The sequence below is a fragment of the Lissotriton helveticus genome, chromosome 3_1, assembly GCF_964261635.1.
Source record: "Lissotriton helveticus chromosome 3_1, aLisHel1.1, whole genome shotgun sequence".
Classification (NCBI taxonomy): domain Eukaryota; kingdom Metazoa; phylum Chordata; class Amphibia; order Caudata; family Salamandridae; genus Lissotriton; species Lissotriton helveticus.
This window is the reverse complement of record NC_136061.1, coordinates 64,175,890-64,190,564: the sequence shown is the minus strand read 5'-3', so window position 1 is coordinate 64,190,564 and position 14,675 is coordinate 64,175,890. Positions and strand designations below refer to the sequence as shown.

The following is a 14,675-nucleotide window of genomic DNA, read 5'->3' as shown; positions in this document are numbered from 1 at the left end:
CTGTCTGTTCCTGTGAAAAGTTTGACACTTACAGGGGCTTGACAGTGCACCAATTCAGGATTTTTAACAATACTACATGAGGGGAACCTTCAGAGTTTGACTAGACATGGGAATTTGTACTGGTAGGGTATGCTTTGAGTAAATCCTATTAGACAGCACACACTCACCTCTGCACCAATGTACCAGGCTGTGGGTCACATAAGGCAGTCGTGTAGAGCACCGGCAAAGGGGTTGACAGCAGCAGCATGCCAGACTTAGTAGATGTGGCTCTGTACCGTGTTTGGCCCCCTTGCACAACACAGTAGAACAAATCTGCTTGTGCTGCAATGAGTAAATCGGAGCTTTTGTTTTCCCTTGTCTTGCATCTATCATCAAAGGGAACTTAAATGTACAATAAACCCCAAAAGACCAAAAGTGATTCGAGGACTGGTCTTTGGAATCCCTCCTCACAGGATATTGTATATAGTCAAGTCAAGTCAAAAAGGCTTTATTTCGATAAAAGATTATCATAAAAGCTTCACATAAAATTCATAGGTACGATAAGAGAAGCCAAGAATAAAAACAAATTACAGAAAAAATCTATGCATAGCAATTATTTACACATCGTAAGTTAAAAGAGAAATTAAACAATTGATTTAAGCCTTTTGGCTCGGATTAACCAGGCCCATGATAAAAATTTGGCGAGAGCACAAGCATAGGTAGTACGGCTATCAGACATTAATATACGAATTGCGTCTGAATGGCACCTAGTACCCAATTGGCGACAAAGATGTTTAAGCCATATTTTCCTAGGTAGATTGTACTCTCCGCATTCGAACATAAAATGTGCCAATGTTTCTGGTTTAGCTAGACATACTGGACAAAGCTCAACAGTTTGTGCCGGCGGTTTCCAACTTGAGGAGAAAGTATACAATGGTAGAATTCCTGCTCTAAATTTAAAATAAAGAGCCCTATCAAAAGGTTTGCCAATGGCATCCAAATAAAGTTCACATTTTGGGGAGTCCTTGAATTTTAAGAACTCTTCAGTAAGTCTGCCCATGGAAGCATTAGTATTTCGTTGTAACATAATCCAGTTCCAATAAAGTTTCTTAAGAATTGCCTTTGAAGGAGAAGATCTATTAGCCCATGAATCGTTTAGGCCCAAATTGAATAGCAAGCTTCTGATGTCACTTAGCCATTTAATTTTGTGCCACCCTGACAAGGACATAATTTCGGTGAGGCCTTGCGCATATTTACACAGTTCAGGCACTCGCCATAATCGTGCCCATAGTAAGAGTGGACGTAGTCTTGCTAGATCTTCGATAGGGCGACGGCCCAAATCAAGCATTAATGGGACCGTAGGGGTACCCTGTGGAAGTGACATAATCGCCCTACAAAACTTCCTTTCGGATTTAGGCAAATCATTGGTAATGGATGAGCCCCAAAGCTCCGCCCCATAGAGAGCAGAACTAACCCCTTTAGCTTCATAAATGTCAAGAACAACAGCTATTGGTCTAATTACACAGGAGCGTTGCTCTTTAAGAATAGCTCCTGTGATCCTTTTGTGGGATAATAACATTTTATCCAAATGTGGAAACCATTGCATTTTATGAGATAGTCGGATGCCTAGGTAATCAAACACCTCTACTCTCTCCAAGGGTTCAGTATTCAGGATTGGAGGACGTGCTAATTTTTTGGGGGGATTCAGCACAAGATATTTAGTCTTGCCTGTATTGATTACGAGGCCCCGTTTGGTACAGAAGGATTGGAAATTATTCAAAAGCCTTTGAAGGCCTATCGGGGATTTCGATATTAGAAGCGTGTCATCCGCGAAGAGGAGGGTGGGTATACGTTCTCCAGCCAGGGATGGTTCATCTGAAGGATGTTCTAAGAGGTGCTCCACCGTTAATATAAAGAGAAAACAGGGTGGGAGCAAGGACACATCCCTGGCGGACCCCTCTCTCTACCGGGATACTGCTAGTTTTCTCCCCTCCTGGACCCCACCTAATCTGGGCAAAGCTATTTTCATGCAGCCTAACCAATAGTATGAGTAAATAGTGTGGCAACCCCATATTGGCCAGGACTCTCCATAGTGTCTCCCTCGGTACAAGGTCAAAGGCAGTCTTTAAATCGATAAACGCGAGATAAAGACTGCCTTTGCCTAAGACCACAACCTTCCAATACACCATCATGAGCCTGAATACTTGTTCGACTGTCCCAGTACCCACTCTAAATCCTGCCTGATAATCGGAAAGAATTTTATTTTCTTCTATCCAGTCCAGTATTCTAACCAGTAGAACCTTACCAACTACTTTTTGAGTAATATCCAACAAACTAATCGGCCTGTAGTTGGATGGCTCATCTCTGGCACCTTTTTTAAAAATGGGGACCACTTCCGCCCCTTTCCATGACGAGGGGATCGGAGCACCCTTACCAATGGCAACAAGTAAGGAGTAAATAAATTTACCCCACTTTGAGATATCTAGCCTCAAAAGGTCGCCCGGGATACCATCTGGACCAGCCGCTTTTTGTGGCTTGATGGTACTTATGGCGTATTCCACCTCTTTGATTGTAAAGCCAAAATCATCAGGGACAGTACTTCCAACTAATGAATTCGTTATTGGAACCACGAACCTCCCTTCAACATCAATAGGTGCCTCGATGGGTGGCAAATCATCATGTCGGGAGTATAGTTTTGAAAAGTGGTTGACCCACGCTTGGCTTGGGATATTACATGAAATAAGATCTATATCCGGCCTATTTCTGGCTCTAATCGTGTCCCAGAAGGATTTTGGGTCTTTTTTAAGACTAGCTTCCTTAAGAGTAGACCAGTACTCTTCTACCCATTCTTTTTTGGCGTGTGCCAGTGTAGTCCTACGTTTCTTCCTAGCAGTCTGTATCGAGGATTGGGATTTACTTTTAACGACCTCAATTAAAAGGGACTTAGCCCGTCTACATGCATGTATATAGACTCTAGTGTTATATCAGCATAGCCTCTTAAAGGATCAGCGCGATAAAACTGTTTGCAGTCGATCTTAGCTCCAGAAGGTGCTAGTATCACCTGGTTTTATTTGTTGTGTGCGATCTTATCTGCCCTAAATTTTTCAAATATAAATAAAGTCCATTTTTGCTTTATTAAGTATTGCAATGAATAGCTATTTCCCTTTATTAATTGTGGTTACTATGTCTGTGCTATCTCAGTTCTAAATGTTATGTTATCTTATGTTATGTTATGTTATGTTATGTTATGTTATGTTATGTTATGTTATGTTATGTTATGTTATGTTATGTTATGTTAGGATCATTTATTATGCGCACAGATGCTCCAGCAAAGGAGCGTCCTGGCGCCCGACAAGGTAACAACATAACACAACTGTAGAAGATTTAAGGGAACAGAAAAGTCTTAACAGCTCTACGGAAGGAGAACAAATCATCAAGGGCACATATCTCTAGAGGAAGAGAATTCCACAGGACCGCGGCACGTACTTGAAATGAGCGGCCGCCAGCCCGGCTACGCTCAAAACGGGGGATGACTGCAAGTTCAAGGTCCGATGATCTTAAAGAACGGACCGGGACATAAGGAGACAAGAGATTCGAGAGAATCAAAGCAGGAGAGCCCTTAAGGATCTTGTAGGCCACACAGAGTGCTTTGAACTGGATCCTTTGCGCAATCGGCAGCCAATGCAGAGAGCGCAGAGTGTTAGTAGTAGAGCAGAATCTGGGTAAGCCCACAACTGCTCTAGCCGCTGCATTCTGTACGCGCTGAAGGCGGGTGATTTCGGCCCGATTCAGCCCTACCAAAAGGGAGCTGGCATAATCGAGTCGAGAGATCACCGTAGCCTGCACCACGAGTTGCCTGGTTGTCGCATCAAAGAATTTTAGTACAGGACGAAGGCCACGCAGGATGCCAAAGCAGCAAGCCGCCGTACGCTTTGTATGGCAGACGAAGGTGAGAGTTGGGTCAAGCCACACCCCCAGATTTTTAGCTCCGAAACCGGAGTTGGCGTGGGACCCAGATCCGAAGGCCACCACCTGTCACCCCAGAGTTCCGTTTGCTTGCCAAAGATCATAATTTCCGTCTTTTTTGCGTTCAGCTGGAGGCAGTTGGAAGTCATCCAGCTGGCGACCGCCCGAAGTCCGTCCTGGAATCTAGGGGCATCCACGTCAGCGTCCCCGCTGACCGTGACCGCTAACTGAGTGTCGTCAGCGTATGACACCATAGTCATACCCCAGCGCTTGACGACCTCAGCCAGCGGTCTCACGTAAAGGTTGAATAACGTGGGACTCAGCAAGGAACCTTGAGGGACTCCAAGATCCAGGGATAGAATTTGGACTGATGGGGCGGAACGGTCACGCAAAAAGATCGGTTGGCAAGGAAAGAACGGAACCACTGGAGTGCGGGGCCGGCGACGCCTGCTTCCTCCAGACGTTGCAAGAGGGTCTGGTGAGAGACGGTGTCAAAGGCGGCGCTCAGATCTAATAGCACCAGCGCCGCCTTTTGACCCGCATCGAGCACGGAGCGCAGATGTTTCACCATAAAGAGGAGGGCTGTCTCCGGGCTGTGTCCAGCTCGAAATCCTTTCTGCGTGCTGTCTAAGATGTTAGCCCGTAAAAGATGGTCCGAGAGGGCTATATTGACATGCGCCTCCGCTACCTTAGCCGGCCACGGAAGGAGAGAAATTGGGCGATAGTTCTCAGGTTTGCTGGCGTCCAAAGTTGGTTTCTTTAGGATGGGCGTGACCACCGCCTGTCTACTACTAACTCCTAGAGTGAGTCTTGTCTGCGCGTCCAAACTTCCTCTATAGAGTCAAGAGTACAAAGGGGGTACTTGGTCAAACCTATCGAAGTCTGAGTGTATCGAAGAACCTGGGGCACAAATTTACTTGCAGACCAGTTTGTTTGTAGAGACAGAATGTACATATTTTAAATTTTTTTTATTTCTTGTGTGTTTTTAACTTGATTTCACCTACCATCACCCTCGCTAGCACTTCCCCTGCACAGCCGACTTGAGCGCTGTCGCGGGCCGCCATTCCTTGTGACATCATCGTGGGGAAGCCTGGTCAGGCCACGCCCCCTCCACAACAGGCCACGCCCCCGCCTATTTAGCGCGCCAAAACCTGAGCGCTGATAGACAGAGAGAACTCCTGAGGCGGAAAGCCGGGAGCAAAGAGCACTATTTAAAAAATGTTTTATTTCTTGTGTGTTTTTAACTTGATTTCACCTACCATCACCCTCGCTAGCACTTCCCCTGCACAGCCGACTTGAGCGCTGTCGCGGTCCGCCATTACTTGTGACATCATCGTGGGGAAGCCTGGTCAGGCCACGCCCCCTCCGCAACAGGCCACGCCCCCCGCCTATTTAGCGCGCCAAAACCTGAGCGCTGATAGACAGAGAGAACTCCTGAGGCGGAAAGCCGGGAGCAACGAGCACTATTTTCAAAAAAAATTATTTCTTGTGTGTTTTAACTTGATTTCACCTACCATCACCCTCGCTAGCACTTCCCCTGCACAGCCGACTTGAGCGCTGTCGCAGGCCGCCATTCCTTGTGACATCATCGTGGGGAAGCCTGGTCAGGTCATGCCCCCTCCACAACAGGCCACGCCCCCCGCCTATTTAGCGCGCCAAAACATGAGCGCTGATAGACAGAGAAAACTCCTGAGGCGGAAAGCCGGGAGCAACGAGCACTATTTAAAAAAAATTGTATTTCTTGTGTGTTTGTAACTTGATTTCACCTACCATCACCCTCGCTAGCACTTCCCCTGCACAGCCGACTTGAGCGCTGTCGCGGGCCGCCATTCCTTGTGACATCATCGTGGGTAAGCCTGGTCAGGCCACGCCCCCTCCACAACAGGCCCTGCCCCCCCCCGCCTATTTAGCGCGCCAAAACCTGAGCGCTGATAGACAGAGAGAACTCCTGAGGCGGAAAGCCGGGAGCAACGAGCACTATTTAAAAAAAATTGTATTTCTTGTGTGTTTTTAACTTGATTTCACCTACCATCACCCTCGCTAGCACTTCCCCTGCACAGCCGACTTGAGCGCTGTCGCGGGCCGCCATTCCTTGTGACATCATCGTGGGGAAGCCTGGTCAGGCCACGCCCCCTCCACAACAGGCCACGCCCCCCGCCTATTTAGCACGCTAAAACCTGAGCGCTGATAGACAGAGAGAACTCATGAGGCGGAAAGCCGGGAGCAACGAGCACTATTTTTAAAAAATTGTTTTTCTTGTGTGTTTTTAACTTGATTTCACCTACCATCACCCTCGCTAGCACTTCCCCTGCACAGCCGACTTGAGCGCTGTCGCGGGCCGCCATTCCTTGTGACATCATCGTGGGGAAGCCTGGTCAGGCCACGCCCCCTCCACAACAGGCCACGCCCCTTCCTGTTTTTTCCTACTTAACCCATGTGTCTTCCACGTCCGCGCAGCGGACGGGCGCAGTGGGCGCGCCGGCGGCGCGCCGGCGGCGCGCCAAAGGCAAGCCCGTCTGCGCCCGTCCGCGCCAGGACGGGCCAGAGGGCAAGTTACGCTAACCATTTCATCAGATATTCCCCCCAAGCACTTAGAGATTTACAGAATACTGCCATATTACCATCTTCTCTGGCTTTGCAACACATCTCTGCTGCTGGTCTCACGCGTCCTGACCTATCCCCTGTCGACGGTTGCCTATCCCCATCTACGTCGACTAGGAACTCCACATCCATCATGGTATCATATTTGAATACTCGGTCGTTAGCAAAACATTCTGAGGACATTTTCATCCTGCTCTCTAGTTCTAATCCTGATATACTTCTACTCACGGAGACGTGGCTTACTTCAGAATCTCTGCCAGACATCCTGGCGGCTCTCCCCCCCTGATTATTACATTCTCCATGCCGATCGTCCTGGCGACCGGCCCGGGGGTGGGGTAGCGGCCATCATATCTAAACGCCTGAATTCTATCTCTTCCTATTCTCTTCCCCTCCCTGAGGTGGAGAATCTACTCATCAGCGTGCAAACAAATACCAGCCCTCTTACTCTCCTTCTCTTATATCGGCCTCCATATCCTATGCCATCTTTTTCCACTACTTTGAGTGAACAATTGTCTTCTCTTCTTACACTGCACTCCCGTTTTGCTATCTTTGGAGACTTAAACTACTGGTTTGGTGACACTAATGCTGGACCTCATGCCACCGAGCTGTTCGAGACTCTTAGAGATCTGAATCTCGTCCAACAGGTCTCTCAACCCACCCATATTAAGGGTCACATCTTGGACCAGATTTGGACCTGCAATCTGGCGCTGTCCCCCCCAGATATACTTCCATGTGCCTGGTCTGATCACTACTTAGTGGACACCACCATCACAGTTGTTGGTCAGACTCCCGCCCCCCTGATGGCTGGGGGCTTCTCCCGTAAATGGAGTTCATACGATTCCCAGGGCTTCCTCACCGCCCTGGCTGACTCCTGTCCAGTCATTCATGACCTCGACGACATCGACGGATTCGAACGAGATACTGCCTCCTGGCTAGAGTCGGCTAGTGATTTGTTTGCCCCCTTAGTCAAATTCCCCTGTACCAGACATCGGAATTCTCACAGGTGGTTCTCCGACGATCTCAAAGCCCGGAAATTAAAAACACGCCAATTAGAACACACCTGGAGACACGACTACTCTGACTCAGCCAAACGATCGTATCTGGCTGCACGTAAAGACTTTAAAACAGCCATCCGTTCAGCCAAAATGGAACACTTTGCCAACAGGATCTCCTTGGCAGCCGATAAATCTAAGGAGGTGTTCAGAGTTCTGAATGAGTTAACCACAGATGATAGAACCCTTCCAGGCCAGACCCCCACTCAGGAGGCCTGTGATACCCTGAATTCCTTCTTCTTAGAAAAAATCTCAAAAATCAAAAAATTCATTCCTCCACTTCCTCAATTGCCACTACCGGATAACTCCTTCAACAATCCCTCGATCCTCACTTCCTTTCCTGCTCTAGATTCCACCTCCTTGTCGGAACTAGCCACTCGTGTGAAATCTGGCTCTCCGAACGACTGCTGTCCGACTTCTGTCCTGCGGAGCATCTGCCTCAATTTACCAGATAGTGTTTTACATCTAATCAACAGATCTCTCTGCAGTGGCATCTGTCCCACCTCCTTCAAGGATGCCATCCTGGTACCCCTTTTAAAAAAAACGGGTGCTGACATGTCGGAGCCGTCGAACTACCGCCCCATCTCCCTCCTCCCCTACTTCTCCAAACTTATGGAGGCCCATGTCACCCGCTGCCTGTCCAACTTCATAGAATCTTCCTGTTATCTCGAGCCGACTCAGGCCGGCTTCAGACCTGCCCACTCTACTGAAGCCGTTATCTTGGCAGTTCTTTACACACTCAGGAGTAACGCGGACGCAGGAACCCCCCAAGCCCTCGTCCTACTGGATCTGTCCGCCGCGTTCGACACGGTGGATCATAACATCCTTCTCCGCTGTGTCGAGCAGGCGGGCATCCAGGGCGTTGCTCTTGAGTGGGTCAAATCCTTCCTCACGGGAAGAACACAGGCGGTCCGCCTAGGTCCCTACACCGCCAAACAAACCCCCACGTCCTGTGGTGTCCCTCAGGGTTCTTCCCTCTCCCCGCTCCTTTTCAATCTCTATCTCCGGCCACTTATTCAGTCACTTTCAAAATGGGATATCGTCACCTACAACTATGCTGACGACCTACAAATCATCTTCTCTCTCAACTCCCCACATGCCATCAAAACCTTTCATTCACATCCAACTCTGGATGAACCAGAACCAATTGAAATTGAACCCCGGTAAAACCGAGCTCCTCCTCCCAGGGCTCAGCCACGCCTACTGGGGCCCACAGTTCTGGCCGCCAGAGTTTGGATCTCCCCCTACCCCAGTAAAAACAGTAAAGAGTCTGGGTGTCATCATTGACACCGAGCTCTCCCTCAAGGCTCAAGTTGGAGCGGTCGTTTCCTCCTGTATGTATCAACTTCGGAGGATTCGCAAAGTTCGTTACCTTCTTCCCCCGGCGGCACTCACCCAAACCGTTATCTCACTGGTACTTTCCCGTCTGGATTTTTCTAATGCCATCTACCATGGTCTACCGCAATTTCTGATACAACGCCTTCAAATTGTCCAGAATCAAGCTGCCCGCTTGATTCATGGAACCCCCAGATGGCAATCAGCTAAGCCTTTGCTCATGAGCCTTCATTGGCTCCCAGTCATTCGAAGGGTCGCCTTTAAGGTGGCTTGCCTCACTTTTAAAGCACTTCACTGCCCTGCTCCCGCTTTCTTAACATCCCTCATTCACCCTCACTGCCCCACACGCAATCTTCGATCAGCCCATCGCGATCTGCTGATCATCCCCAAGAGCAAAACTAAGAGATTCGGCGGCCGCCGTTTCTCTCATTTGGCTCCTGTGCTTTGGAACCTCCTCACTCTCTCTATCAAATCCTCCCCTTCCCTCTCGAACTTTAGAAGAATGTTAAAAACCCATCTTTTTCCCATCTCTGGCTAGTTCTTGTCATCTCTGCTTCCCCCCCATCTGTTCTGTCTACCAGCGCCAGGAAGCTTCGGTGTCAGTGCGCTTTATAAAATACACTTAACATAACATAACATATGAACTTAGGTGCACATGGTGAGTCCCACTAAAGGACACAGTTTGCCACACAAATTGCCTAGCCGCACCTTTGATTTGTGCAATGAAAACCACAAGTCGCAGGGCGTTGTTTCCCATTGCACTTGTGCTTGTACTGGTTGTCCTTGGTACTGTACTTTAATCTGGTGAATGGGTGTTCTAAATCTTCTCCTCTCATCCTCTTTTCCCAGGAGTACTTGTCCCGTGAGGATTTTATCTCCATCTTCGGCATGCAGCCCCACGAGTTCAAGGATCTGCCCACCTGGAAGCAGAACAACCTCAAGAAGGCAAAAGGACTTTTTTGAGCTTGAAGGAGACACCAGGAAAAAAAAGTTGCTAATCTTTGAGCCACCTGAGGGAGGGGAAGTTTACCCTCTTTAAGTGGCTATTGCCTCCTTTCACCTTGGCCCTATTGCATTAAGCCATACATTACTGCTTCCAGCCCAGTACCATTTGGAACTAGACACAGCTCCACAAAAATAAACCTGTCTCTGAATTGAGTCTCTAAATAGGAGCAAATAGGTTTTAACTTCACAACAGCTATACAAGCAACTTTTCTGCCACTGTATGGCTAGCGTGTAGTTTGCATGTATATGCTTCATACTGGTTTACCTGTATCTAATAATTTATATTTAAAGGAAGGAATCTTCTTGTCAGTTTTATCCACTTGTATGTGTTTTTTGAGACAAGGGCCATAAGAACTGTTCACAAGTTCCCGCCTCCTCGTTACCCAAACAAAATAACATCCAAACATTGTCTGGCAGTGTCAACTCACCATAATTGGTTGTTGTATTAGGGCTTTATCGCCGCATTAAGGCACGTAACATAATATACTCAGAAGTACTGGTCATCGGAAGAAATATTACTGTGCTGTAAGAGATGGAATCTCCACCTGTTGTGTTCTAGTGGGTTCTTCATAGTTATTGACATTTTTAGACAGACCTGCACGAAGCAGAAAAGTCACTGCATACCCAGCTAATCTTGTCCCTTGCGCCGACCTGTCCACAAAGTCAATAGGGCATCCAGGGGGATATTGCTTAAATAGAATTTTGTTATGTCTTTTAAAAAAAATACCAGTAGAGTTGAAAGATGTTCATGCAATAAAGAAACAAAAAGGTCTATTAATCCTGCGGCGTGTGTCTATTCTGCTTTAACTAGACAAGGGCCACCAGGACCAGCAACAGAGCCTTTCAGAACAGAGATTAAATACAGAATAGAGGCTGAACCATAAATGTTAAAGGTAGCTATCTTAACAGCACTTAACACCTGTGACAGCACTGTGGTTCTCGAACACCTTTAATGGCTACAAGGCACCTGCCCTGTCTTGGTTCCCATAATTACTTAACAATATCGCCCTTATCAAAATGTGTCACTTCATCTATAAAAAATCACCCATAAGTGTTATCCCTTTCCCTGAACCAATTCTTCACCACTGTGGCACTTTTGCCAATCATCCAGGATGACATTACCAAGTGGTAAATTGTCTAAAAGATGTCCAGTAGTGGATGTGGCTCAGCAGGCTCTGTCGGAATGGACTGAAGGCTAAGGGAGTCATTCCGACACTGGCAGTAGGCCTTGCAGGCCTCCAAGTCAGTATAAGCTCTGTACTCCACTTCCCGTGTGAGGGATCTCCCACTGCAAGTAAAGATGCTCTCCTGTTAGGCCAGGTTCTCCGTCTTCAGTTTATCTGGCAACAGGCCATTTTCATCTGTGCACCGGGGGCCTGGAACGACAATCCTGTATCCATCAGGATCATCGTCTCAATCCTGATCAAATTTTGGAAAGAGCAGCAGATACACCTCTTTAAAGATCAATACAATATATTGCAACACCCCGCCAATCACACTATGATCTTTGCCCTTGCGCCCGTAAAACTTACGAAGTACGAGTTGGTTTCAGTATAACAAAAAAATCGATGACCCTGATATAATGGCAGCTTTCTCCATGCATGTCTTGACCATTGTTTGTTTTCCCTCCCAATCTCTGCAACGGCTAGTGTGGCCATTGCAAGCAAGCATATCTAGAGGTTGACCCAACTCAAAGAGGGTGTAATTGGCACCAGTGGTGGACAGGCCAGCAGGCCATTTCAGAGCCAAGACTTCACTGATGGAATCCCTCGTGTTCTCCCACCTCGAAATGGGGCAGGGATCCAAGAGGTTGGTGGGTGGAATTGTTTGCCCTGCACCCGCCAACATCTTTCCAAGGCCTTATCACCCCTCCCATAGTCTATTCACTTGGACTAATAATGTTGTGCCAAGATATGCATATGTTAGAAGCAATATTTGACAGCGATCTCTCCTTCAACCCCCAAATCAGCAGCACCTTAAAGCCCCTCACAAGGACTCTCATTGGCCTTGGTTTGATCTGTTTCTGTCGCGGACACTAGTTTTAGCCACGCAAGCGGGGCACGGTTTTTATCGGGACAAGTGGGGGAACAAGGATGGTAGGAATATTGTACATTGCTGCTTATTCCAGAAGTTTACATCACATAAATGCAAGGAAAATATATGATTTGTAGCAAAGTTAGAGGTTTGCAGGGCATTGTGGATAAGAAAACATTGTGAGATTCATGCGAGGAATACCACCTTGGACTACCCTGGGTGTCTAGTTTTCAGAAATATCTGTGTTTGGTAGGTTTCCCTGGGTGGCTGTCGAGCCCAAGCCTAAACCCGCAGCTACCCCTTTTGTTGATGTTCCCACATTGCGTCTTGGATCCGTTCCTGTCACAGGTGCTAGCTCCACCCACACAGATCAGTTACCATTTTTATCATGAGATATGTGGAAACGCTGGGTGGCTCCCCCAAGATTCCAGTACTTTCACTCACAGAAATATGAAGAATATGTGCGTTTTTAGCCAATGTTTGAGTTTTGCAGGGGTTTCTGGGCACAAAAACCTTGTGGGATCCACATGAGACAGATCACCCTGGAATGCCTTGGTGTTTACAGAAATATCTGGGACTTTCTCTAGAGACAATCTACACCCTGGCAGTGAAACTCGGAAAAGACAAATATTACTGCACAACCATGTACTACTCAAGTGTGGGAAACAGCCTTAACAACGGCCTCAAGCCGAACGACGCTTGCCTTAACCACGCAATATGCATGGTTAAGGCAATGCGGGGTCTAGATGCAGAGTGGATGGGCGGGCACAGGAAGAGGATGGGTGGGCACAGGAAGAGGATGGGTGGGCACAGGAAGAGGATGGGTGGGCACAGGAAGAGGATGGGTGGGCACAGGAAGAGGAAGGATCAGGAGAGGATGCAGTGAGGTATGTGGGGCTGGGTCTTGGAGGTGTGGGGGTAGTTTTTTGGGCTGGGAGTAGTTTTTTAAGGTTGGGGGTAAGGTTGTTTATAGGGCAGGGAAGAGTTTTAGGGCTTATGGCATGTGGGGGGGCTGGTTCAGAGTACTTTACAGGTGTATGGGGCAGCTTTTAGGGTTCAGGATGGGGTGGCTGGGGTCAGGGTAATTGTTAGGGTGCTGGTGTCATTTTGTAGGGCTCAGGGCAGGGGAAAAGGGACAGTTTTAAGGGCTAGGGACAGTTTTAAGGGCTGGGGGCAGCTGTAAGCCTCAGGGCTGGGTGGGCTGGGTCGGGGTACCTATGGGATGTAGGGAACAGTTGTTAAGGCTCCGGGCGGGGGGCGGGGTAGTTTTGGGGGCGTTGGGACAGTTGTTAGGGCTCAGGGGGGGGATAAGACACACTTTTAAGGGCATGGGGCAGTTTCGGGCCTCAGGGCGGGAAGGGTGACTCGGGGTACTTTAGGGATTTAGGGGACAGTTTTTAGGACTTAGGACGGGGGCTCGAGTCAGGGAAGTTTTAAGAGTATGAGGTTTATTTTTAGGGCTCATGATGGGGCGTGGGAAAAGGGACAGTTTTGAGGGCTGGAGGCATGGTATGATCTTTAGCACACATGTCCCTTTACCAATCATGTCTTTACCACGAAATTGCATGGTAAAGGCATGCGTGGTAAACACGCTGTCTTTGTTGAGACCGTGTGGTCAGGCATGCATTGTTCAGGCACGCGATGCTCCATCGTACAATCTTCAAGCACACACATATACTTGCTGGATTTTGCACAAAGGTGTGTGAAAAGTTAAAAATGTAAAGGTTATTAGCAAAGAACTTCACAAAACTGAAAAAGTAGAAATCACTGTTATTAAGGTAACTGGAATTTCAGAATACTGAACCAGTGAGTCACAGAGCTTGGGCTGTAAAGCCACAACAAGGCTCTACAGGCCATTCAGACACCTTTTATGCATTACCCACATAAAACCATTCCCACCGCCAGCTGCAGGCCAAAAACATTACAACACTCACATTCAAGGGCTCATCATTTTCATACGCCCACAGGACAGATACACAAATCACATCACCTGGCGGAGTGTGTGGACTTGCGTTTGGCTGGTGGAATGCATTGACTGGCATTTGGCTGGCAGTGTGTGCATGTATAGTGACCAGCAGCAAGTTACTACACACACACACACTGCCAGCCAGCCACCACTACACCGTCAGTCAGCCACCAGTTCACACACCATGCCACGAACACGTCAGCCACACACACAGCCACCCATGTTCCAGTCCACATACAATGCCAGCCCACACACACCGCCAACCAGACGCCTGTCCACATACCCCACCAGCCAAATGCCAGTTCAGGCACTCAGCCAGCCAAATGCCACGCAGATACCACCATGAAGCTCCACACTACTTTCATTTCTAAAACACTCCCACAAAGAATAGATTCCACACTCAAAGAAAATGCGGAAAAAAAATAAAACTTCCAACTGAAAACAGCACATTTCTTTTCAAATAGAAATAAAACCTTATTGGTAGAAGATGAAACACCAAATATCACTTCATACAGCTGTAACTAAACACATCAAACTGCTGGCAAAGAGGTATCTAAACAGAAAATATATAACAATGCAGACCACAGTCAGTTCCCTCTTCCTCTCATGGTTGCTCCCAATACTTGAGTTGCATATGGTACAATTTAAAACATGTGGGCAGGACACTCGGGCCATTACATATGACTCTCCTTTCATACTCCTTTTCAGACACAGACTCTACATCTCCAACAAGCTAA

General features: G+C 47.8%; 1 protein-coding gene across 2 annotated transcripts in view; it reads left to right on the top strand.

Annotated features, from left to right (window-relative positions):
* Positions 1 to 10,716, top strand: part of VIL1 (villin 1) — a 184,702-nt gene extending 173,986 nt beyond the window's left edge. For both annotated transcript variants that reach the window (XM_078679240.1, XM_078679239.1), the window contains one exon: positions 9,783 to 10,716. In XM_078679240.1, coding sequence (XP_078535366.1) covers positions 9,783 to 9,896 — 114 coding nt within the window. In that variant the 3' untranslated portion in view covers positions 9,897 to 10,716. The remainder of the gene's footprint in view (positions 1 to 9,782) is intronic.
* Positions 10,717 to 14,675: the final 3,959 nt, after the last annotated feature.